The sequence below is a fragment of the Mustela nivalis genome (assembly GCF_964662115.1).
Source record: "Mustela nivalis genome assembly, chromosome: 1".
Classification (NCBI taxonomy): Eukaryota; Metazoa; Chordata; class Mammalia; order Carnivora; family Mustelidae; genus Mustela; species Mustela nivalis.
This window is the reverse complement of record NC_139020.1, coordinates 198,441,780-198,467,478: the sequence shown is the minus strand read 5'-3', so window position 1 is coordinate 198,467,478 and position 25,699 is coordinate 198,441,780. Positions and strand designations below refer to the sequence as shown.

Sequence of the window (25,699 nt, the reverse complement as noted above, 5' to 3'; positions counted from 1 at the left end):
AAATTAAGTGACTTGGTCACAGATTTGCCCAACTATTTGTGTCTAAGCATCAACAAAATGCTAGATGCTCATTCAAATATCTATGACAATGTTCCGAATGAACAGAAGTCACAAAAGTATTATTGTTTGTTATTTACGTATAAAAGAAAGCTGTCTTTTGTCTCCATGGACTAGAAAATAAAGTCATATAGAGCTAACCATGAACAATGATTAGGTAGATAACATTTCCGAAGAAGAAAAAAAAATCAATACATACATACGAAAAAGTATTTTGAGAACTGTTTCCCAAGGTGACAGGCATTTCGAGTAGTATGACACCAGTTTTATTTCCAGGTATTTGGCTATTTAGATGTTTTATGGGGACAATAAGATAAAAATACTAATGGAAACAAAAAAGGGTAAAATGGGGACGCCTGGGTGGCTCAGTTGGTTGGGCAGCTGCCTTCGGCTCAGGTCATGCTCCCAGCATCCTGGGATCGAGTCCCATATCGGGCTCCTTTCTCCGCAGGGAGCCTGCTTCTCCCTCTGACTCTGCCTGCCACTCTGTCTGCCTGTGCTTGCTCTCGCTCGCTCTCTCTCTGACAAATAAATAAATAAAATCTTTAAAAAGGGGGGGGTGTAAAATGGAAAAGAGTATAGCATACCGACAAAAAAGGCCTAAAAACAATGACAAACCCAGTAGCAACAAGGCTTTGAGAAATCACTATTTCCAGGTCTGGAGCAGGAATTGTACAGGAAAAGTAGGGAGCAACTTTTCCTACTCTGTGTTAAGTGTCCTAAAGGCAGCCTGCTTGTCTACCCCTCATTTTTAAGTTGAGGGCAATTAGGGTGGGCATGTGAGAATTCAAAGAGAAATACCACTATTCTAAGAGTTCAGTTACATGTAACCCATACAACTGCCCTTTCCATGCTAGATGCAGGGAAGTGGTTGATCCATTTCCACTGGCCGGCCTGCGTGAGCCTGCTGCAAAATCACATCCAGAGCTCCACTAATAATTTACTGAATCTCATCCAGTAACAAAATCAAACTTAAAGCTGGACATACAGTAAAACATGAAAATAATGAAGTCTAGGGTCCTTCCATCACTTCTGAAGAAGTATTCAGAAGAAAAAACACCTTATTTAGAATATTCTCCAAGCAAAACACAAACATGAAACGTATCATTTGGGCAAAACCCATCAGTCTGATAATCTATAAAAATCAGACTCACAGTAGGGAAGCCCCCATTCACTGAGAGCTCACCCACTGCCCCAGATCTCTGCAAGACCAAAGAAATCCTTTTCCTTTCTTCTTCAATGTCTCCAGCCGCCTCTCTTTCCCCCACTTATTTTTTTTTTTTAAGATTTTATTTATTATTTATTTGACAGAGAGAAATCGCAAGTAGATGGAGAGGCAGGCAGAGAGAGAGAGAGAGGGAAGCAGGCTCCCTGCTGAGCAGAGAGCCCGATGCGGGGCTGGATCCCAGGACCCTGAGATCATGACCTGAGCCGAAGGCAGGGGCTTAACCCACTGAGCCACCCAGGCGCCCCTCCCCCACTTATTTTTAAACCCACAAACAAGGTTGTATGAAAAAAATCAGAAACTTAAAATTTAGTTCTAGTCTAATTATAAATTTTATATTGTTCTTTTTGAACAGGTCAATTAGTAAATGCATGTGTACAAAACCCAACTGATCCAAAGGGATATATAGTAAAAATAAGGCTCCCTCTCACCCCTACACTCCAGCCAGCTGCTACTTCCTGGAGTAACCACTGTTACCAATTCAAGAGTAATCTCCCTGAGTTAAGGAACTTTTAATTATAGTATTTAATTATAGGTTGTTCACATACTAAAAATATTGAGAGAAATTTAGTATTCCTTATAAGCAAAATAGTTTCTAAAAACACTTTCCTCCTCTGGGGTTAAGTTAATGGTACACAGGTCAAGTCACCCAAGATGAAGCATAAGAAAATTTGCTGCCACATCATTATCCTCACCCACTGAAGCTGAGTCCCAGGTGGTGGAAGCATTGCTAAAGGAAAACAGAAAACGAAATCCAAAGCAAGACACACCCTCCAGGAGATAGGGAGGTAAGCACTGGCTGTCCTGCGTCAGAGCATGTGAGGGAGAGACACGGGTGTAACACCAGCAGGAAGGAGAATTCAACTAAAAAGTTTAATGATAGGCTAAAAGCTAAGTGAAGGGTTGCATGAGAGTATAGGGTGCCTGGCATCCACAGACACAAGGGGAATTCATACTCACTGCAAAGATTTTCCAGATGCTCACAAGACCACAAGCAGAGTGGGAAAGTCTCCTTTTGCAGACTTGGGAGAGAGCCACCACTAGAGGAAAGGTGTGCAGCCCTTCTACCCTATACAAATAAAAGCTGAGCTGCCAGGGGAAGGGGTGTCAAACCATCAGCCCCAGGGCCTGGGGAAACACCCACTGCAGCTGGAGAAAGAGTTAAGAAAATATCCTCTTATCCTAGGGGAGGAGCGGTAAATCCAACCCAGGATCCTGCAGGACACCATTAGAAGACCCTCCTATTATAAGAGGGGTATTACTGAGACAGACTCCAACCATGCACAGGATTAAGCCTAAACCAGGACCAAAAACCACAGATAACAAAACTTCCCAGGCTAGCACTTCTTGATAAGGGAGGGGCTAGCACGTGGAGAAACACCCTTCAAGGGCACAGGTGTACAGGGAGACCAAAAGCTAAGAGTGGCACAAGAACATTCAGAGAAACTTTTCAGTACCACACTCCCCACTCTAAGCACAAAAAAGAGAGGAATCCGAAGCCAGTACTGCACTAAGGACAATCACAGTAACAACAAAACTCAAACCTAACTCAGCCCTAGCCTAAATGGACTCAACCCTTGATATTAACTATCTAGTAGGGGAAAAAAAAAGACATGCCCACTTCCAGGCATAAATATTTTATCTCAGTCACTACTGTTTTACATGTGAAGTCCAGCATTCACTCAAAAATTAAGAGACACATAAAAAGTGCCAAAAAACAAAAATAAAAAAGCCCACTATCAAGAGACAAAACAATCAAACTGAGAAAATAACCCAGATATTCAAATGTAGCAGACAAGTTTTATAAAGTAATTATGAATACTGTTAAAGTCTATAGTGGAAAAGATCAAAATATGCATGAACAGATGGGGAACTTTAGCAGAGAAACGGAAGAAACTAAGAAAGAGTCAAACAGATATGCTAGAGATTAAAACCAGAAAAGATACTCAAGAGCCACTGAGGGCTCCACATTAGATTCAACAGAACCAGGGGGTAAGAAAAATCAGAGAACTTGAAAACAGGTCAAAAGAAAGAACCCAAACGAAACAGAGAGAACAAAGGAGGAGGAAGAAAAAAAAAGAAAAGAGCATCCAAGAGCTATGAGGCAATACCCAAAAATCTAATGAAACTGTCATGGAATCCCAGAAGGAAAGAGAAAGAATAAGGCAAAGAAATACTTTAAAAGATAACAATCCAAAAATTTCCAAACTTCACAAACCACATCAAAGCACAGATCAAGCTCAGAGAGCCCCAAGCAGGACAAATACCAAGATTCTACCTAAACATACCATATTCCATATTCCAACTGCCAAAAACCTAAGATAAAGATAAAATTCTGAAGGCAGCCAGAGGGAGGAAAAGGAACAAAGATCAAGATTACAACAGACTGGGGGAACTTGGTGGCTCAGCCAGTTGAGCGTCTGCCTTTGGCTTAGTTCATGATCCTGGGGTCCTGGGACTAAGCCCCATGTTGGACTCCCTGCTCAGGGGAGAATCTGCTTATCCTTTTGCCCCTCATCCTTCTCATGTTCTCTCTCTCAAATTATTAAATAAAATCTTAAAAAAAAAAAAAAGATTTTAACAGACTTCTCATCATAAACTATCCACGTGGGAACACTAACTTTCCTAAATGAAAGAAAAAAGTCACAAAGAATATATATACACCTTGGAAAGGTATCTTTCAAAACTGAATGCTAGTTTTTCATAAACCAAAGCTGAAATAATTCACTGCTAAAACACCTGTGTTATAAGAAATGTTAGAAGAGGGACGCCTGGGTGGCTCAGTTGGTTAAGCGTCTGCCTTTGGCTCAGGTCATGATCTCGGCATCTTGGGATAGAGTCCCACATTGGGCTCCTCGCTTGGTGGGGAAGGCTGCTTCTCCCTCTGCCTCTGCCTGCCATTCTGCTTGCCTGTGCTTGCTCTCTCACTCTCTCTCTCTCTCACAAATAAATTAAATCTTAAAAAAAGAAAAAAGAAATGTTAAAAGAATTCTTTCAGACATTAGGAATATGGTACTAGACAGAAATCTCAGTCTACACAAAGAAATAAAGAGTGCCCAAGATGGTAAAAATTAGAGTGACTGTAAGACATTATTTCCCAAATTTTTAAACTAAAACGTAACTGATAATCTAAAATGAAAAGATAACAATGTAGGTAACTAACATATATAAAATTAGGTATATGACAGTAAGACAAAAAATAAGAGGAATTGGACATTTACTGTTTTGCATGGACTCTTACACTATACATGAAGTTGTACAATATTACTGGAAGGCAAAGTGGAAAAAATAAATGATACACACTGTGAACAAAAAGTCAAATATAAAATAATTTTAATTTAAAGATTTTATTCATTTTTTTAGAGAGAGAGAGCAAGGGGAGCAAGAGAATGGGCAAAAAGGGAGGGAGTCGGGGAGGGAGAGAATCCCAAGCAAACTCCATGCCAAGTGCGGAGCCCCATGCTGGCCTGATCCCAGGACCCTGAGATCAAGACCCAAGTAGAAACCAAGAGTCAGACGCCCAACTGACTAAGCCACCCAGGTGTCCCAAATGTAAAACAAATTTTATTTTTTTTTTAAGATTTTATTTATTTATTTGACAGAGATTACAAGTAGGCAGAGAAGCAGGCAGAGAGAGAGAGGAGGAAGCAGGCTCCCTGCTGAGAAGAGAGCCCGATGCGGGGCTCGATCCCAGGACCCTGAGATCATGACCTGAGCCAAAGGCAGAGGCTTTAACCCACTGAGCCACCCAGGCACCCTCTATAAAACAAATTTTTAAAGAAATATACATAATAAGCCAATACTGAAGTTAAAAACAAAAACATAAAAATACTGAATTAATCAAAAAGCAGATAGAGAAAGAAAGACAATAAAGAAGAGATGGAAGAAATAGAAAGCAACTAGCAAAATGACAGATTTAAATCCAATCATATGGGGGCGCCTGGGTGGCTCAGAGGGTTAAGGCCTCTGCCTTCGGCTCAGGTCATGATCCCAGGTTCATGGGATCAAGCCCCGCATCGGGCTCTCCGCTCAGCAGGGAGCCTGCTTCCCTTCCTCTCTCTCTGCCTGCCTCGCTGCCTACTTGTGATCTCTGTCTGTCAAATAAATAAATAAAATCTTTAAAAATAAATAAATAAATCCAATCATATGAATAATCACATTAATTATAGTCTAAAATACCAGTGAAAAGAGAGGTCTTTGGACTGGTCAGAAAAGCAAGACCCATCTATATTGTGTCTACAAGAAACCCACTTTATTAAATACTAATCAAGAAATACACTGAAAGTAAAAGGATATGGACAGATACACCATGTCAACACTAAACAAAAGAAGCTCCAGCAGCTGTATTAATAGGACGAAAACGAGACTTCAGAGCAAACAATACTGAGCTACAACATAACAGTAACAGGGTCGATTCATGAAGAGATAACAATCATGGGTGAAGGGGATTAAGAGTACACTTACCCTGATGGGCACTGAGTAATACATGGAATTGCTGAATCACTGTATCATACACCTGAAACTATTATGACCCTCTATGTCAACTACACTACTCTGTGCACCTGAGAACATTATCTTCAAAATAGAGGAAATTAAAACTGGCAGAATAGAGAAGAGAAAAAAACAAATCCACAAAATTCTGTGGAGACTTCAGTGTCTCTCCCTCTGAGAAACCATTACAAGTAGATATAAAGTCGACTTTATATCTACTTGTAAACACCGTCATGTTACTTCCAATACGCACAAAACACTTGCCCATGGGGGCGCCTGGGTGGCTCAGTGGGTTAAACCTCTGCCTTTGGCTCAGGTCATGATCTCAGGGTCCTGGGATGGAGCCCCACATTGGGCTCTCTGCTCAGTAGGGAGTCTGCTTCCCCCTCTCTGCCAGCCTCTCTGCCTACCTGTGATCTCTGTCAAATAAATAAAATAAAATCTTTAAAAAAAAAAAAAAACACTGCCCATGACAGGCTGTATTCTAGACCATAAAACAAAACATGACAAGCTAAAATGAACTGAAATTTCAAAGGATGTCTTCTGACCACAAAAGAATTAAACTAAAAATCAATTATAGAAAGATATCTGGAAAATCTCCAAATATTGAGAAACTAACATTTCTTAATAACCATGACTCATGGGGCGCCTGGGTGGCTCAGTGGGTTAAAGCCTCTGCCTTCAGCTCGGGTCGTGATCTCGGGGTCCTAGGATCAAGCCCCAATCGGGCTCTCTGCTCAGCAGGGAGCCTGCCTCCTCCTCTCTCTCTCTGCCTGCCTCTCTACTTGTGATCTCTCTCTATGTCAAAAAAATAAATAAAATCTTTTAAAAAAAAATAACCATGGCTCAGGGGTGCTTGGGTGGCTCAGTGGGTTAAGTCTCTGCCTTCGGCTCAGGTCCTGATCTCAGGGTCCTGGGATGGAGCCCTGCACTGGGCTCTCTGCTTGGCGGGGAGCCTGTTTCCCCCTCTCTCTATGCCTGCCTCTCTTCCTACTTGTGATCTGTGTCAAATAAATTAAAAAATTTGTAATTATGTGTGGTGAAAATGTTAATTAGACATATTGTGGTGGTTATCTAACAAGACACAAAATAGGAAGTCATTATGTTGTATGCCTTAAACTAATATAATATTTTGTGTCAATTATGAAAAGAAGAAATGTTTCAAATCAATGACCTGAGCTGCCACCTTATAAAAACCAGAAAATAAGCAAATCAACTCAAAGCAGGCAGCAGGAAGGAAATATTAAATATGAGCAGAAATTGAAAATGGAAAAACAGGGGGGGAAAAAATCTATGAAACCAAAAGCTGGGTCTTTAAAAACTTCAGTAATCGATAAACCTCTATGCAGACTCATCAAGAAAAAAGAGACACAAATTACCAATATAATAATGAAAGAGGGGCATAAAATAGATCCTACTGACATTAAAAGAATCAGGTAAGAGTTCAATTTTATCTCCATCCAACTGACAACTTAGAGGAAATGTGCCAATTCCTGAAAGATACAAACTACCAAATCTTACTTAAGACGAAATAGATAACCTGAATAGTTCTACATCTCTTAAAGAAACTGAATTCCTAATAAAAAACCTGACCAAGAAAATTCCAGGCCCAGATGGGTTCCGTGACCAATTCTATCCAACATTAAAGAAGGAAACATCAATTCTACACAAACTATGTCAGAAAACAGAACAGGAGGGAACATTTCCCAATTCATTTTATGATGCTGCATGACCTCAATTCTAAAATCAAAGGCATCACAAGAAAACTATAGACCAATATCCCACATAAACATAAATGCAAAAATCCTCAACCACATAGTAGCAAATGCGATCCAGCAACATGTAAAAGCAGTAAACCTCTTTTTTAAAGATTTAATCCATGGCTTAATCTTGACCTAGAATTACTCCCAAAGACAAAAAGTGGTACCTGATTCCATTCCAAATTCAGTCTTGATGTAAACATAGAATTTTACATATCTGACGTGTTACAAAACTGCTGTCAAAGTAAAGGCAGAGCAGATAGTTTAATTTAGGAAATTAGGCAGATTATATAAGAGTTGAGACTTTATAGAAGAACCTTTAGATTAAAAGTTATCTACAGTTTCATGAACACACACTCAACTAAAGGGTAATGAACCTACATCTTTTTCTGAATTTCTGTTAGAAACCAAGGAGAAAGTGACTAGCTTATGCTAAAGAACTCAATTCAGTTTACTCAAAGTTTTTAAGATTATGACCCAAAGCATAATCCCTAATCTGCTTTCTCAGCAGCTTGGCTTAACTACTTACCTTCAACCTGGCTAGTATCTGAGCATGATTTCTTCTTTGATTCTGAATTCCCGGTTTTCTCATCAACATCCAGAAGAGGAATATAGTCTGTTTTTCCAACAGTTTCTCCCACAACATCATCAAAGGCCTCTGCCTCCAGCGTGGCAATAAAGTCCCGTTTTATCTCTTCCTCAATTTCTGGAGGTGGCTCTGTTAATGCATCTGCAAGACTGAGGTCAGCCATTTTGCACCACTGCAACTGCCTGGTTAAGGAGGAAAAAAATATTTCATAAGATGAGCACTGTGCAAAAGGAAACACATTCCTAAAAACTCTTCTCAGTTGTTCTAAACAAAAAAAGAAAAAAAATCTAGAACTTGAGAGCTAGAAGAGGCTCCCTCACTTCACAGTTAGAAAATTAAAGCTCAGTTGACAGTCTTACCCGAAGTAAACACTCTCTCACATCTCTCAGAAGTAAACAGACAAAAGCCATTTTGTCCTTTCCATTAATAAAATTGTCAATTGTCAAGAAAAAAAAAAAACCAATTTATCCAAAGTTACAGCCAGTAAGACTCATATCAGGTCTTTTGATTTACCAACTATCTCTTCCATCTTCATTTCTAAATCACATCCCAGAATATTTCTTAAAAGAATATACAAAAGGGGTCAGATTACATTATATTCCCATTTGAAAAAAGGTTATAGGGCACCTGGGTGGCTCAGTGGGTTAAGCCGCTGCCTTTGGCTCAGGTCATGATCTCAGGGTCCTGGGATCCAGTCCCGCATCGGGTTCTCTGCTCTGCAGGGAGCCTGCTTTCTCCTCTCCCTCTCTGCCTGCCTGTCTGCCTACTTGTGATCTCTGTCTGTCAAATAAATAAATAAAATCTTTAAAAATAAAAAAAGGTTACAATACTGTCAGGAGAATGAAGTCAACTTTCTTGACAAAAGACTTACTTTGTTGAGGTTAAATAATGCTTCTTCAGGAATTTCTTGTGGATAGCTCCGTTAACCAAACTATACCTAGCCCTGTTGGCATGAAAAATACATACATGTTCCCTGATTAGCTAGGGGTGGCAGCCCCTCTGTGTGGTCATGCCCTCACCATCTTTTCAGAACATGAGGCTCTCCAATTTTAAACACAACCTGAAGTTAAGAAGTATAGCCTACTACAGGCAAAACAGCAGGTGACTAGCCCAGAAATACAGGAATAGTGTAATAAATGCCAAAGGGCCTGCAATAAATTGAGCTCCCGATACATATACAGCACAGTGGGCAATAAAAAAAGTATTCTGGGTACCGTGTCTGCTTTCAAAAGGTCTAAATTAATAGAGACTCCAAGAGACTCAGAAAGATACGTGAACATGGGAGCTTTCTTGAGCAGGCAAAGGTAAATCAAACAGAAATCCTTAGTGGCATAGGGGCACATGGGTGGCTCAATCAGTGGGTCTCTGTCCCACTCTTGATTTTGCTTCAGCTTGTGATCTTGGGGTCCTGGGATGGAGCCCTGAGTTGGGTCGACTTGGGGGGTTCTCTCACTCTCTCTGCTGCTCCCCGCAACCCCGCATGTACAACAGTGGGCAGATGCACGCTCTCTCTCATAAATAAATTGATCTTTAAAAAAAACAATTTTAGGGGCGCCTGGGTGGCTCAGTGGATTAAGCCGCTGCCTTCGGCTCAGGTCATGATCTCGGGGTCCTGGGATCGAGTCCCGCATCGGGCTCTCTGCTCAGCGGGGAGCCTGCTTCCCTCTATCTCTCTCTCTGCCTGCTTCTCTGTCTGCTTGTGATCTCTCTCCGTCAAATAAATAAATAAAATCTTAAAAAAAAAAAAAAAACAATTTTATTTATGTATCTGACAGAGATCACATGTAGGCAGAGAGGCAGGCATGGGGCGTGGGTAGAGGAGGTGAAGCAGGCTCCCTGCTCAGCAGCGCGCAAGGCTGCCCTGCAGGGCTCGATCCAGGACCCTGAGATCATGACCTGAGCCAAAGGCAGAGGCTTAACCCACTGAGCCACCCAGGCGCCCCTAAATCAATCTTAAAAAAAAAAAAAAACCAAACTAAAAAAGAACAAAAGAAGTTCTTAGCTGCATAGTATGACAGTTACTGCTTCTGTCTGCCTAGAAATTCATTCTTCCTTATCTCCACCGATACTCACTAACAGCCACCCCAGTGGTGTTGGACACATGACCAGGAAGAAGATGGTTGGAAAAGGAGTATCTCATAATGGAAGACCCACCTCGCGGCAGTTCAGTTGCCCTGGTTGTCTTCTTTCTCGAGTCTAAGTGAGCAACCTTCCATCTTTCTTTCTCCTAATTTAGTCAATCTACTGCTTGCAAGCAAAGAATCTCAACTAATACACAGTCTTTCCTCAACCCAGATTTTTAAAAGCCAGAATCTACTAGTAGATTCGAGCCATCTTTAAAGGCTCTTCTTTAAAACTGTCCTCCACTGTCTACCTCTCTCCAGCTAAATTTATTAAGGAAAAAGAAATGCACACCAAGGAGTACAGTGATTCTATCTTCAACTTTGTCTCCACACATGAGTTCCTATCACAGTCATCAGTACGGAGCAGCACATATACAACCCATTTACAACACATGAATATGGATGGACACTCCCTACTCTATATGCCACCCAGGCTACTTTACACGTAAAGTATGATTGTCTCTCCAGATCCTGCCAGGAAAAATGCTGAAAAATGACTCATTAAAGAACTTTTTAAAAGCCTGACAAATTTAATGTCAATAAGTTCCATAAAAAGTAACTGCTTTTTCCCTTTTTTATGTTAACTATTATTAACAGTTAGCATTTGAAACCTATTATGAACCAAAAATAATAAAGGATGTCTATAATTAAACAGTTTCAAGGTCAAAGAACATTTGAAAGGGTATCTGTACCATCCCTAACAGAAGCTCCATTTTTTCCATAATACATACCTAGGACACTTCTTCCATGTAATCCACTCAAACTCCCTAATTTAGGACACAGGTGAAAATGCAGACAGAACCAACAATATCTTTCCAATCTCATTTACCTGAGTGCATATTCTCAAAGGGTAGCTCTTTATCCACCATAATCTTTCCCTCTTTACCCCCACCCCAACCTCCCAAACCACTTCCTGGGCTGACATGTGGTTCATGGACTATGAATAGTGGCTTAAATTCAGCCTAAGAAGGTAAAACTTATAGAAAATTAGGCAGCTGGAAAGCAGGAAGGTCATTTGGCTCAGAGTGCATCTAGCCAACCACCCAGCAACTGTATCTCAACACAGCTAAGATATTCCTTTCTTGTCACTACATATAAATAGAAATATGATTTACACACACACACACACACACACACACACACACACACACACAAATTTACTTATGGAAAGTGAAGTACTGGCTTTTATCCAGGAAGCCCCAGTTTTCAATAAATTAAACAGATGATTCAATTTTATAGTTATTCTATTCTAAAATATATACAAGTATAATAAATTAAGTAAGTGTTCTACAGGTTTGTTAAACCGGTTTTGCCAGTGTTTTGGAATTGATTTTAATGAATTCATGGGTGAATTTCATCCCACACTCACAGAACCATTTAAGGTCACTTAATATTCAGTTATGCCTTAAAATGTTGAGTTATGTAATTTATGGACATAAGGGTATGGCAAAATGTTACTCTCAAATCTGGATATTCAGGAAGGTCCAAAAATGTACCATTATGAATGAAGACTACCTACTAAAAAGAAATGATCTCTTCTTGACTATTTACACTATTCCTCCCCCCCCCCCAATAAAAATAAGCATTTATTATCCTCCATTACAGGAGTCCCAGGAGAAGGCAATATCATGGCTGATCAATTCAGTAACTCAATGACTTTCAAGGACCCAGGTTCTTTTCATCTTCTTATTTTTTTTATTTTTTAATTTTTTATTAACATATAATGAATTATTAGCCCCAGGGGTACAGGTCTGTGAATCACCAGGTTTACACACTTCACAGCACTCACCATAGCACATACCCTCCCCAATGTCCATAACCCAACCACTCTCTCTCCCTCCCCCCAGCAACCCTCAGTTTGTTTTATGAGACTAAGAGTCTCTTATGGTTTATCTCCCTCCCCATCCTATCTTGTTTCATTTATTCCTACACCCCCCACCCCCCCGCCAAACCTCCCACGTTGCATCTCCACTTCCTCCTATCAGGGAGTTCTTTCTCTGACTGACTTATTTCGCTAAGCATAATACCCTCTAGTTCCATCCACGTTGTGGCATCTACTACACCTTTCTTATCTGTATAAAAGTTTTACCTTTAAAAGGCTTTGTTTCTGGGAGGCAAAAAAAAAAAAAAAAAGCTAGGTACAGAAGTTTCTATGCCTCACTGAGGCACCAGTTCTAAAGCTTCCTGTGAGTCAAGTTCAGGGGCTGAGTTCCCTAATCTGTAAAATGAGAGTGGTATGTTAAATGATTCCTGAGGCTGATTATTCTATAAGCTGCTTATAATTTAGATTCATCACTTAAATTAGAAATAAACTGCACACAGATCCTCAATGTGCATGCCTGATTTTTATATGTCAAGTACTCCCAATTATAACTGGGTGCAGATTTATTAAAAGGCAAAAGCTTTTTGGCAAAGAGAAAGACTAAAAAAACTCATCACTGCACAGTGCCCTGCTTGAGCAAATCTGACTGGAGCTTAAGAAACTCCACCCAGTTCTGGCTAACATCAAAGGAGACTTGACACCACTCTGCCAAAAAATAAGCCCCATATTATTTAACCAGGCACCAAGAGAACACACAGTTTTCAAGCATAGCGCTTTGGACATCTGATCTTTCATTCTGACTACATGCCTGAAGTGAAACTATCTGTTGAGAAGAGTTTTGAAAATATGTGAACGAAGACAAGAAATAATGACATGACAAGATGATGAAGCACAGAACAGAATTTTGGGCTCCTGACTAGCCTCTGACTATTAATAGACATGTACTCATGCGGAGTAAATAAGATATGAGCAGCTCACAAAGCATCTCCTCTGTTGTATGGTTTACTTTAGATTACACACTCTGGAATTAGTTACTGAACGATTTTCTAGGTTTATAGAGACTGGTGTTCACAATTAATTTAAATACAAAGAAGTATGGGCAACTTCTCAAGGTCCCAAAATTCCTCTTGAAAATATTAAGTCAGGGGCGCCTGAGTGGCTCAACCCTTAAGCATCTGCCTTTGACTCAAGTCATGATCCTGGGGTACTAGGATCAAGCCCCGCATCGGGCTCCCTGCTCAGTGAGAAGCCTGGTTCTCCCTCTCCCAATCCCCCTGCTTGTGTTCCCTCTCTCGCTGTGTCTCCCTCTGTCAAATATATAAATAAAATCTTAAAAAAAAAAAACAAAAAAAACAGAAAATGTTAGGTCAGTCTTAACCTATAGTCAGTCACTCACTCCAGATCTGTGTTGATTGTGTCTGATGAGAAATTACCATTAGCAATCTAGTCTGCAAATGGCCTGTTGCTGCCTTTGTCCTCCGGGATCTACTTCCTGGACCTGGACCCTCCACCCTCCCAAAGGTACTCCTCTGAAGCTAAAGTGGAGCAAGAAAACTCATGATGAAAAAGAGAAACAGAAGCCTAATTCCCACCAACATAGTGAGACACTCTGCACAGCCACTGTCACATTTTCATTTCACTCTGTCACATTTGCCAAAACTGTACCAAGATTATTTGTGGTAGTCAGCATTCTCTTTTTTAGAAGTGTAAAAATAAAATAAAAGTGTAGAATCCTGTTTCACGGGGCACCTGGGTGGCTCAGTGGGTTAAAGCCTCTGCCTTCGGCTCAGGTCATGATCCCAGGGTCCTGGGATCGAGCCCCGCATCGGGCTCTCTGCTCTGCGGGGAGCCTGCTTCCCTCTCTCTCTGCCTGCTTTTCTGCCTACTTGTGATCTCTGTCAAATAAATAAATAAAATCTTAAAAAAAAAAAGAATCCTGTTTCACAATTTCAAAGGGGGTAAAGGGACTTATACCCCAGAAGGCCCATCATTCCACCTTAGTGTGAGTTCAGTTCTTATCAAGTTAACTTTCCTCTTAATCCCAGAGATCAATTCCATGCAAAGTATTTAAGGTTTTTGGTTTTAGTGTGAAAAGGGAGAAGAATACTAACTTAGCAACACAGAACATTTCAGGGAACAAAGCAGATCTGGATAAGGTATCAAAATAGAGAGAGGATATGTGGTCCCAGAGTCCTAGGATGTCAAAGAAAGGGAAGTTATACAATGTCAAAGGCAAGCTCTTTTAAAATATTACCTCCTGTTAGTTTTAGAAGAAAGAAAAAAATTTTCCTCACAGTTACCTGGACTAATTGAAAAATGAAATTATTGTTTATAACACTATATCTAAAGGAAATGCTTCTGAGTTCCAAATAACCAACTTAGTAAATAAACATTTAATAATAATGCTGAAAACAGCAGAAGACTGGGGCACCTGGGTGGTTCAGTTGGAGAAGCCTCTGCCTTGAGCTCAGGTCATGATCTCAGGGTCCTGGGATCAAGCCCCGCATTGGGCTCTCTGCTCAGCAGGGAGCCTGCTTCCCCCTCTCTCTCTGCCTGCCTCTCTATTTGTGATCTCTCTGTCAAATAAATAAACAAAATTTTTTTTAAAAAAGGGGGAGAAGACTGCTCATAATGCTCACTTAAATTTTCTTCATGATTAATATTCTATCAGTTTTTTTGGGCAGTGGGGATAGAGGGGTGAATTATGGACAAGATATAGAACTAAAAAGATCCATGGGGCTCATATTTTCTTCCTTTTTTTTTTTTTTTTTTTTTTTGGCATGACTGATCTAAACGGCAGAGAATTCTGAGGCCAACACTAAGCTGCTATCCCAGGACATTAGTGAAAGTGCTGGGACCAAAATGAAGTGCTTGTTCCTCAGGCTTGGAAGAAACCCAGCATCCCAACCAGTTCCAGAGACCATTTATAATCTGACATGTTGGTGGTATGGCCTGCATCGTAACGATTTCATATTCAACACGAGATTTTTTAAGTTTGCCTAGCAAATCTTCAGTTACTAACAGGGGACTCTATTCCTCAGATCGGTTTTTTTGCTGTTGTTGTTTTTAAGATTTTATTTATTTATTGAGAAAGAGAGCGAGAATGGGAGAAAGCACGAGAGGGGAGAAGTCAGAGGGAGAAGCAGGCTCCCTACTGAGCAGTGAGCCGGACGCAGGACTCAATCCCAGCATCCTGGGATCATGACCCAAGGTGATGGCAGATACTTAACCAACTGAGCCACCCAGGCGCCCCCTCAGATTGGTTTTAATCAATTCCTTTCAGAGGTCTATTACACAGCAAGCTGACCCTTATTTGTCTGGTTTCTGTGTTCTGCTTTCAATTTATTTAACTAGAAAACTAGTTTGATTTATACTTTCAATCAGAACGGTATTTCATTCAAAGTAAAACCAATTTCTACTTGTAAAAAACCGATTTTTATTCCCATACAGCTGATTCCTCTATGGGAATCAGCTACCATCTTACAGAGCTCACAGGCACATGCGATCCCTGAGGCTAATCGGAATTTCTCCTCCTCTTCCCCAGAACCAGAATGGCAAAGGCACAGCTCAGCAATGTCTTGACTATCCTAGCAATAAGCCCCAAACCCCTGCCGAATATATTAAGTTTCCACCCCCAGGTACCTCCCTACACACTTCAAGGACAACAGCTGTACTATTATGAACGGATGGTATTTGCAGGCTCCACAGGGTTCCGTTCAGAACCACCACTTGTCCTGTTCATCACAGGATTGCAACAGGAGAAAGCCCTTGATTACTAGAATAGCTGAGGCCATTGCCCAGTGATATTCCTATATGGAAGAGCGCGTGGATTTTACTTCCATGTAGTCCCAAAAACAAAGAGCTCCTTTTCCCTATGCAGTTTTAGGGAACTCTGTCCTCGAAACATACAAACACTGCACACACATGCACACACATATTCACATACATAAAACCTTGTAGCCCAAGTCCCAATGCCTAGCTTGCGCACTTACAGGAACTATGCAGGCAGTCTGTGTTCAGTCCTGATCAAATGCATTTTGGACCTCTAAACAGGCACCTGCCTGCCACATTTCTGTCCCAGTGAATTTAAACCTATTTCTCCAAGAAGAATCATCTACACCAGATACCTCCCACTGTTAGCCATGTGATCCACTCAGCATGATGTCTGCTGAAGTCTGGTAATGTGCGCCAAGCCAAGAGGCGACAATGACACAGCACTTAAGTTTCTGCTCTAACCATCCTTAAGAGCGACTCTTCAATTTTATTTCAATTAAAAAAAAAAAGTCAATCTTAGGATGATTCTCAATACCTATTGCCCCCAAATTGTGGGGAAAAAAAATAGGTTTTTTAAAAATGTTACCATTCAGGGACACCTGGGTGGCTCAATTAAGCATCTGCCTTCAGCTCAGATCATGATCTCAGGGCCCTGGGATCGAGTCCCACATCAGGCTCCTTGCCCAGCATGGAGTCTGTTTCTCCCTCTGCCTGCCACTCCCCATGTTCCTGCTCTCTCTCTCTCCTCTCTCCAACAAATAAATAAATCTTTAAAAAAAAAGTTACTATTCATCCCACTTATCCTTCCTCAGTCTAATTAAGAACCAAACACATTCAGAGTTTCCCTACACCTACCCAAAAAATTATTTCTAAACACTTAAGATCTCTAAAGGCTTTTATAAAAACACCAGTTCAAATAATCTAGATTCCAATTCCCTTACTTTAATAGTTGACAAAAAAAAAAGGAACCAGAAGAAACAAGTCATTTATAAATAAAGCTAGACTGAGGATCAGGCTAAGGGGAGACCCAGCAAACACCAGAAACACAAGCAGGGTGACAAAATCTTGGATTTTTATAGTTTCTGTTTTATCTGACACAATGACATCACTATACTTCAAAATCTATTTTTCTTTTTTGCCTTACTTTTTCTTCTTAAAATACAGCAATTGGGAGGAGTCCTGAAGATCAGGGGGGAAAAATCTGAGCGGATTTAAAAGGACCCCAATCCCTATTAGGAAAAAACACTCCAAACTCCTTTGGGTGATATCCAGGTCACATAATCCTATAGAACCCAGACCTAGGACCTACCACAGCCATCAGCAGTTTGCCCTGGAGGCTCTCCCTGTACTTTAGTGAACACAGGACCAGCTGCCATCTTAGGAGCCTATCACTGACATTATTACCACACGGCCTTGCTCACACAGCTCTCCACACTACAAATCCTCTTCACTCCTTCCTCACTTGTCAGAGTCTTGAAATCAACTATAATCAACCATCACCTTTTCTGTGATTCCATTCTGAGATCTGTTCTCCTGGTACCATTGAGAACTAACAGCTCACCTGTATTTCTACAGTAACAGTACAGTATAATCTGTACTGTAGTTAGTTGTAGGTACCAGTGGCTCCCATAACTGCTAGATCCCAAAGGGGAAGGACCATGTCTAAGCAATGTGTGTATCTTCTCTTGGTCAATTACTTTACATAAGATGGCTAAAACAACAAAAAACAACAAAACAAAGGGGCTAGCTGAACAGAATTCTAAGATGGTATGACCAAAGTTAATTAAAAGTAGGAACACCTTTGTGGCTCCATAGGCTGTCTGCCTTCACCTCAGGTTGTGATCCCAGAGTCCTAAGATCAAGTCCCAAGTTGGGCTCCTTGCTTCTCCCTCTGCCTGCCACTCCCCCTGCTTGTGCACACGTGCTAGGTCTCTCTCTCACCAACAAATTTTTTTAAATCTTAAAAAAAAAAAGTAGGTCTGGGGCGCCTGAGTGGCTCAGTGGGTTAAGCGTCGACTCTCGATCTCAGCTCAGGTCTAGATCCCAGGGTCATGAGGTCAAGCCCCACAGTGGGCTCCACATGGGGCATGGAGCCTGCTTTAAAAACCAACCAACCAACCAACCAACCAAAAGCCAACAAAAAACAAGTAGGTCTAATTTGAAATTAATCAGAGATGCTAAAACTACAAAAAATTCTTCAGAACTAGAAAAAGAATAAATATATTCAAGGCTGAAGGGTCACCATTAACTAGCATATTCACCTCATTTCTTCTTCTTTCCAAACATAGCTTTCTGCCAGAGCAATCAAGTTGTCCGCAATCATGAAAAGAAAGCCAACAAGGAGTAACCATACAAGCCAGCTCTCCATGCTGGTCATCTTATCATTATTAGGCAGGCAATAAAAATAGCCCTCTGCTTCTAGAAAAGCACAACAACATGATGCAATATGGCCGAAACAAACAGCATTTTGTTGAAGAGATAAGCTACCACCGTCATGTTAGCATCACTGTATAAAACATACTTTGTAGTTATTAAAATGTGAAATCTCCATCGTACCAGCTCACATATGTCTGTCAAGTAGTAAATATACTGTGTAATTTTAGTATTACCTAGTGTTGGGGAAATTGGGTGAAGAGAAAAAGTATTCACACTTCATCAGCACCCAGTTCTTGAGAACTGTTTAAGAAAAAAAAAATCTCTCCATCGAGCCAAGTGAAGTGACTCTCTTAAGCTCAGAGCCAGAGCGTGCTCTATTTTATTGTTTAAGATGTCAGTGAACATAAAGGAAAATGAAAGACTGAATTAAGAGGAGAATGAGGATCTGTGCTGATTAATTCTGCAATTATTTATCACAGACACATATAATGTGTGTCTCCTCCAGAATCCCACCGACTTGGGAGTTCCTAGATGGCAGGGACACATCTTTTCCACCTTTTATCCTGGGCATCTAGTACAGTAGTGACACCTGGGTGGATCTCAGCTGCGCATTCATCCTACTGAGTGTGCTCTGTTCCGTATCATAACACAGCCTTCTCTTGCTGGATTTGACACCTGCCTAGTTGAAGGACCCTTCTGGCTCTTTCACTGTGGGTCCTGGGCACAGAATCAGCATTGGGGTAGAGCAGCCCTGCTCTTCTGAGCAGGAGAGAAGAAAGCACAAACTCTACAGCAGTAGTTAGCAGGCATTTTGTATAAAGACCTTAGTGGTGGTAGTAAATAACTTGCCTTTAACATAAAAGTACCTTATGGATGCTTTCAAATGAGGGAAGGGGGTAAAAAAAAAAAAAAAAGCCTAGAAGTAAAAATAGTAACACTAAGTGAAAACTGAACAAGCAAAGTAAAAACCAAAGGAATCTTTCACGTTAATAATTAGCATCATTTTTAACATTTTACCTGAAACAGAAGTAAAGATCTGAGTCAAAGCTCAATGCCACAGGATCAGAATCATTCAGGGACTGAGGGGAGCAATTTCAGTTTTTAAGTGTTGATTTTTTTTTTTTTAAAGATTTTACTTATTTATTTGACAGAGAGAGATCACAAGTAGACAGAGAGGCAGGCAGAGAGAGAGAGGGAAGCAGGCTCCCTGCTGAGCAGAGAGCCCGATGCGGGACTCGATCCCAGGACCCTGAGATCATGACCTGAGCTGAAGGCAGCAGCTTAACCCACTGAGCCACCCAGGAGCCCCTTAAGTGTTGATTCTGAAGGGCACCCACAATTGAGAACTACTCAATTAATCAACAACCTACTTGAAGACAAAGTTCATTGAAATGAAACATAAGACAGAATTTATAACACTTAACACTAGAAAGAGATCAAATTCTCCCTTTTTGAGAAGGTGGGTGGTTATTAGATAGAGTTTTTTAGAAGTAGAGCCTGACAGGGATTCTATACAAGTGCCTTCAGGAGGAATCTGTAAGGGAGTGAAGAGCAGCAAAACTATGGTTTCAGCTAAAGGTTAGCCTACGTCTCCTGTCTGGGAAGCTATAAAGCACTATCACACCACAGAGCCAATCCCACCATGAGGTAAGGGAGCCAGGTTTTTGTAACCCTCATCAGGCAGTCACTGGCTGAGAGCCACGTGAAGGGAAGGGATGTAATCCCAGACATCCCTAGGAGAGGTGGCTCCTACATGCTATGGCCCTTGCTAACACTTGTAGCAGCTGGGGGTCAGTGTGTGTGTGTGTGAGAGAGAGAGAGAGAGAGAGACTCTAAGCAAAAAATCCATTAGAAATAAAGTGACAAGTTCAATCTGCTATGACTTACCAGTATTTTTTCATTTACCAATATTAAATACTAACCTGTGTGAACCTAGCAACATGGCTATTTTAAAAACATAACATTTCATCCAAAACAAAAATACTAATTCAAAAAGGCATATACATCCCTATGTTTACTGCAGCATTATTTCTAACAGCCAAGATATGGAAGCATTCCAAGAGGCAAACAACAGGTGAACGGATGAAGATGATGTGATACATACATATATACACATGCACGCACACACACAAAATTTCGTATTACTCAGCCATGAAAAAGGATGAGCTCTTGCCATCTGCAACAACATGGATGGACCTAGAGGGCATTAGGTTAAGTGAATTAAGTCAGATAGAGAAAGACAAATACCATATGACTTCACTTTTATGTGGAATCCAAAAACAAAACAACAACAAAAATGCGGAAAGAGACCTATAAATTCAGAGAACAAACTCATGCTTGCCAGTGGAGGGCGATAGAAGGGATAGAGAGACTCTGTTAGGAATATACAAGATTAATATTTAATACTGGTAAATGGGCAAAATGGGTGAAAGGGAAGGGGGGGTGGGTTTCCATGCTTCCAGGCTGGAATACAGGCTTCCAGATATGATACGAGTTAAGTCATGGGAATAAAAGGGAATACAGGAGCACAGGGAATATAGTCAATAATGTTGTAACAGCACCGTATGGGGACAGATGGTAACTACACTTGTGGTGAGCACAGCCTAACGTAAAAACTGGTCCAATCACTAGTTGTACAGCCAAAACTAATGTGACATTGTGTATCAACTATACTTCACTAAAAATTAAACACAAACATAATTAAACTACCGTTAATGAGGAGAAACAGATGGGTCCTCCTTCATAGGGGGATACTGCAATACACCTCCCTCAGTAACTGACACATCGTGTAGACAAAAATCAGTAAGGACATAAAATGTCTGAACAACTCAATATACAAGTTTCAGCTATTGGAACTACAGAGTACACTGGAAAAGACACTTTTTTGGCACACATTTCATTTGTAAAATAAATGTATGCTAGGACATAAGACAAATCTCAAATTTTAAAAATTATTATTTTAAGAGAACAAACTGGTGGTTACCAGAGAGGAGCTGAGTGGAGGGATGGGTGAGATAGGTGATGGGGACGAAGGAGTGCACCTGTTGTGATAAGCACCAGGTGTTGCGTGTAAGTGTTAAATCATTCTACTGCACACCTGAAACAAATATCACACTGTGTTAACTAACTGGAATTTAAATAAAAACTTTATTTAAAAAACCATTATTATACAATATGCATTTAGGAAACATCATTAAGTAAGCTAGAAACAAAAACCTGAATTTTTCAAAAATTTACTGGGAAATTTTAAAACACATGGCAAATAACTCATCAAAATAGAAATGAAAAAACACTCAGAACTGAATAATAGCAAAAATACTACATAGCAAAACTTGTGGAATATACTTAAAGAGAGAATTTGAGGAAGTCTCCAGCCTTAAGTGCTTTTATTAGAAAAAGAAGGATATAAGTTAGTCAGTCTTAAGATCCATCTTAAAGAGTTAGGTAAAAATAAATCTGAAGAAAACCAAAGAAAGGAAATAAAATCTTGAGCCAAAAAAAGGCGCCAAGAAAGAAAAGAGAAGATCAACAAAGCAAAAGTCCTCTTTGAGGAGTAATAAAGTCAACAAACCTTTGACTGACCAAAAAAGAAAAGAGGGCATAAATGAACAATTTTAGGAAGGAATAGAATAATGCTACAAATATGGCAGAGGAAAAAAAGATTATCAACAGCTATGCCAACAAATATAAAAAATCAGATGAAAAAGACTAATTCCAGGGTGCCCGGCTGCCCCAGTCGGTGGAGCATAGGACTCTTGATCTTGGGATTTTGAGTTTGAGCCCCACAGTGCGTGAAAGATTACTTTAAAAAAAAAAAAAAAAACTAAAAAAAATGACCAGTTTCTAAAAGAGAATATATTACAATAACTGATCCAAAATTTTGTAATAAACAGAAAACCTAAATAGTCCCAAATCAATTAAAGAATTGAAACAATTATTTTTTTTTAAGATTTTATTTATTTATTTGACAGAGAGAGATCACAAGTAGACGGAGAGGCAGGCAGAGAGATAGAGGGAAGCAGGCTCCCTGCTGAGCAGAGAGCCCAATGCGGGACTCGATCCCAAGCCCCTGAGATCATGACCTGAGCTGAAGGGAGCGGCTTAACCCACTGAGCCACCCAGGCGCCCTTGAAACAATTATTTTTAAGTCTTACACCCCCACCCCCCAGATTTTATAGGAGTTCTAACCAATATTCAAGTTGCAGGTAACTCCAATCTAACACAAACTCTAGAAAATAGAAGAATTCTCATCAAATCATTTTATGAGGTTAACAAATATAATGCACTGATTAGAGGCCCACATTCCAGCCAGACCACCAGAGTTTCAAAATTGGTTTCTACCACTTAGTATCTATGTGACCCTGAGCAAGTTTCTTCACCTTTTTGCTTCAGTCTCCTCAAATGTTAGTTGGGGTAACAGTATTAACTACTTTCTGGATCTGTTAATATAGAAAATAGGGCGTGGAACATTGTATGTGTTTTACATATTTGGTATTGTTTATATGATTATTGATAATATGTACCTGCTACAAAACCAGACAAGAAGAACCCAATAATGGAAAATTATAAGCCAATATAAACTTACAAACTTATTTCAGGGGTCAGCAAACATTTTCTGTACAGAGACAGAGAGTAAACCATTTAAATTCTGTGGTCCATACACTTTGTCACAAATATAGGCAGTCCTTGCTTTACGTGGTTCTAACAAGCACAAATTTCAGTTACCATCATTTAGTTAAATAACACCACTCCCCAATAACATGGTTCAAGTTTCAGTCACCATGGTATATTAACCACGAGTAATCACATGAAGTACAAAATTTGCTGTTAGCTCTTCAGTCTACAAATCACTATATAAATTAACAGGTGCACATGGAGATCAATTACCTATCACATCACTTCTTTCTTTCTTTTTAAGATTTTGTTTATTTATTTTAGAGGAGAGGGAGGGGAATGGGAGAAGCAGAGAGACAATTCCAAGCAGACTCCCCCCTGAGAGAGGAGCCCCCTAGGCGGGGCTCAATCTCACAACCCTGAGATCATGACCAAGATCAAGAGTCAGACGCTTAACCCAGGTGCCCTTCACATCACTTCTTCAAAGCCTGTTGGTGACTGGTCACCGGGCATCTGTTACTCAGTTCCTGCATAAATGGTGGTGTTGCCTCCTCATCTCCCAATGATAAACCCATGTGGTATTTTACAAAAAACAAAAATGAATAATTGAAACAACTGGTCTACAAAAATGAATGTGCAACAAAGAATCAAAAAGTAGTAATTCAAAGTGAAATTCAAATCAAAGGTAAATGTAGTCACAGAAAAAATAGCTCACTGGGGGAATGCTGACACTACCACCATTCAACAGTGTCTGGATATGCTGCCAGAGGAACTGTGAGGGTAAGCTTATCTCCACAAATGAGGAAATGGTTTGGTGAAAAAAATGAAAATGCCTTAGAGAAGGTGATGCTGGCAAGAAGTCGCACATTAGAAGAACTCTGACGGAGCATCCAGGTGGCTCAGTGGGTTAAGACTGCCTTTGGCTCAGGTCATGATCTCAGGGTCCTGGGATCGAGTCCCACATCAGGCTCTTCCCTCGGCAGGGAGCCTGCTTCCTCCTCCCTCTCTCTCTCTGCCTGCCTCTCTGCTTGCTTCTGATCTCTCTCTGTCAAATAAAAAAAAAAAAAAAAGAAGAAGAAGAACTCTGAAGATACTCTGTGGCAATGAAAACACAAAGGATAAAATGTTGGAAGCTGATCTAAACTTAGAAAGGAATAGAAAAGATACAGAAAAGATGCCCACTCCACATCACAAGTTATATGGTAAGAAGAAGCCTGATATTGTTCAAATTATTCCTTGTAGGTTTTTTCCAAACAAATAAAACATTTCAAGTCTCCATGTTTTCAATGTTTTGAATTACAGTGTACTAAATATTAACTTTACCGTAAGAGATCTTTTAAAGTTTTTAAAGATCACAAAACAATCCTAATTTTTCCAACTGATTATTAACTTTGCTTTGCCTGCATGGCCATTTTTACGGTCCTGAACTACGGTGCAAAGCAAAAACTTCCTGGACTCAACCCTGCCATTATAGTAAGAAAGCTCCCACAGACAACACACAAATGAATGAGTGTGTCTGGGTTACAATAAACTTTATTTATAGACACTGAAATTTCAATAGTGTACGTCACCTGCCATGAAAAGTTTTTCTCCTTTTCTGTCAATTATTTTAAAATGTGGAAGACATTCTTAGTTCAAAAAAATTTTTAAAAGGTTTATTTATCCGTTAGAGAGAGAGACAGAGAGAACACAAGCAGGGGGGAGGAGCAAAGGGACAAGGAGACTCCCGGCTGAGGAGGAGCTCAATTCGTGGCGTGACCTCAAGGATCCTGACATCACAACCTGAGCCGAAGATACACGCTTAATCAACTGAGCCACCCAGGCGCCCCCTGGCTCATAAATTATACAAAAATAGACTGTAGGCTGAATTTGACCTTGAGCCATAATTTCCTGACTCCTAACTTAAGTGAAAAAAATCCTACAATAAACATTAGCAAATCAAATCAAGCAATGCAGAAAAGATACATCTTGAACTGGGCTGGCTAATAACGCCTTAGAACAATCTATCAATGTATTCACTACATTAACAGATTAAGTAGGGAAACTAAAAGCTCATCTCTCAATAGAATCAAAAAAGGCCTGGGTGGTTGGGGGGGGGGGCATCCTAACAAAATAGGATGGGAGGATCCTTTATCTGACAAAGGTTATCTACAAAACAAAACCTGCCACAAACAAAATTCTCTTGAGATAGGGCAGAATTACGAATGCCTGTTATTGCTGCTACTAGCCAGTATTGTGCAATGAGTCAAGAAAAAAAAATTAAGAGCACAAGGATTATAAAGAAATAGTAACAACACTCATTGCAGGAAACAACTATACACAGAGGAAATAAACTATTAAAATTAGTAAATGAGGGGCGCCTGGGTGGCTCAGTATGTTAAGCCTCTGCCTTCAGCTCAGGTCATGATCTCAGGGTCTTAGGATCGAGCCCCACTTCAGGGCTCCCCCTCTCTCTGCCTGCCTCTCAGTCCACTTATGGTACCCCCCCCCTCTCTCTCTGTCAAATAAATAAATAAATAAATAAATCTATCTTTTTTTAAGAGTAGTAAATGAATTAGCAAGGTTGTTGAACTCCAGGCAAATTATTAAAACACAACTATATTTCCACATGCTAGCAAAAACAATTGGAAGATTTTTTAAAAATATCACATACAGGGATGCCTGGGTGGCTCAGTTGGTTGGACAACTGCCTTCGGCTCAGGTCATGATCCCGGAGTCCCAAGATCGAGTTCCGCATCGGCCTCCCAGCTCCACGGGGAGTCTGCTTCTCTCTCTGCCCTTCCCCTCACTCATGCTCTCTCTCCCTGTCTCTCTCTCAAATAAATAAATAAAATCTTAAAAAAAAAATATCACATACAGTGTCATTTT

The 25,699-nt window shown here is 40.3% G+C and overlaps 1 protein-coding gene across 13 annotated transcripts in view; it reads right to left on the bottom strand.

Annotated features, from left to right (window-relative positions):
* MAP4 (microtubule associated protein 4) overlaps positions 1–25,699 on the bottom strand; it is a 195,736-nt gene that overhangs the window by 116,498 nt on the left and 53,539 nt on the right. For 12 of the 13 annotated variants that reach the window (XM_082703335.1, XM_082703337.1, XM_082703316.1 and 9 more), the window contains exon 2: positions 8,063–8,304. In XM_082703335.1, the coding sequence (XP_082559461.1) occupies positions 8,063–8,285 (223 nt within the window). In that variant the 5' untranslated portion in view covers positions 8,286–8,304. Of the gene's footprint in view, positions 1–8,062; positions 8,305–16,059; positions 16,149–25,699 lie in introns of those variants that run through there. The other variant, XM_082703336.1, reaches the window with a different exon arrangement.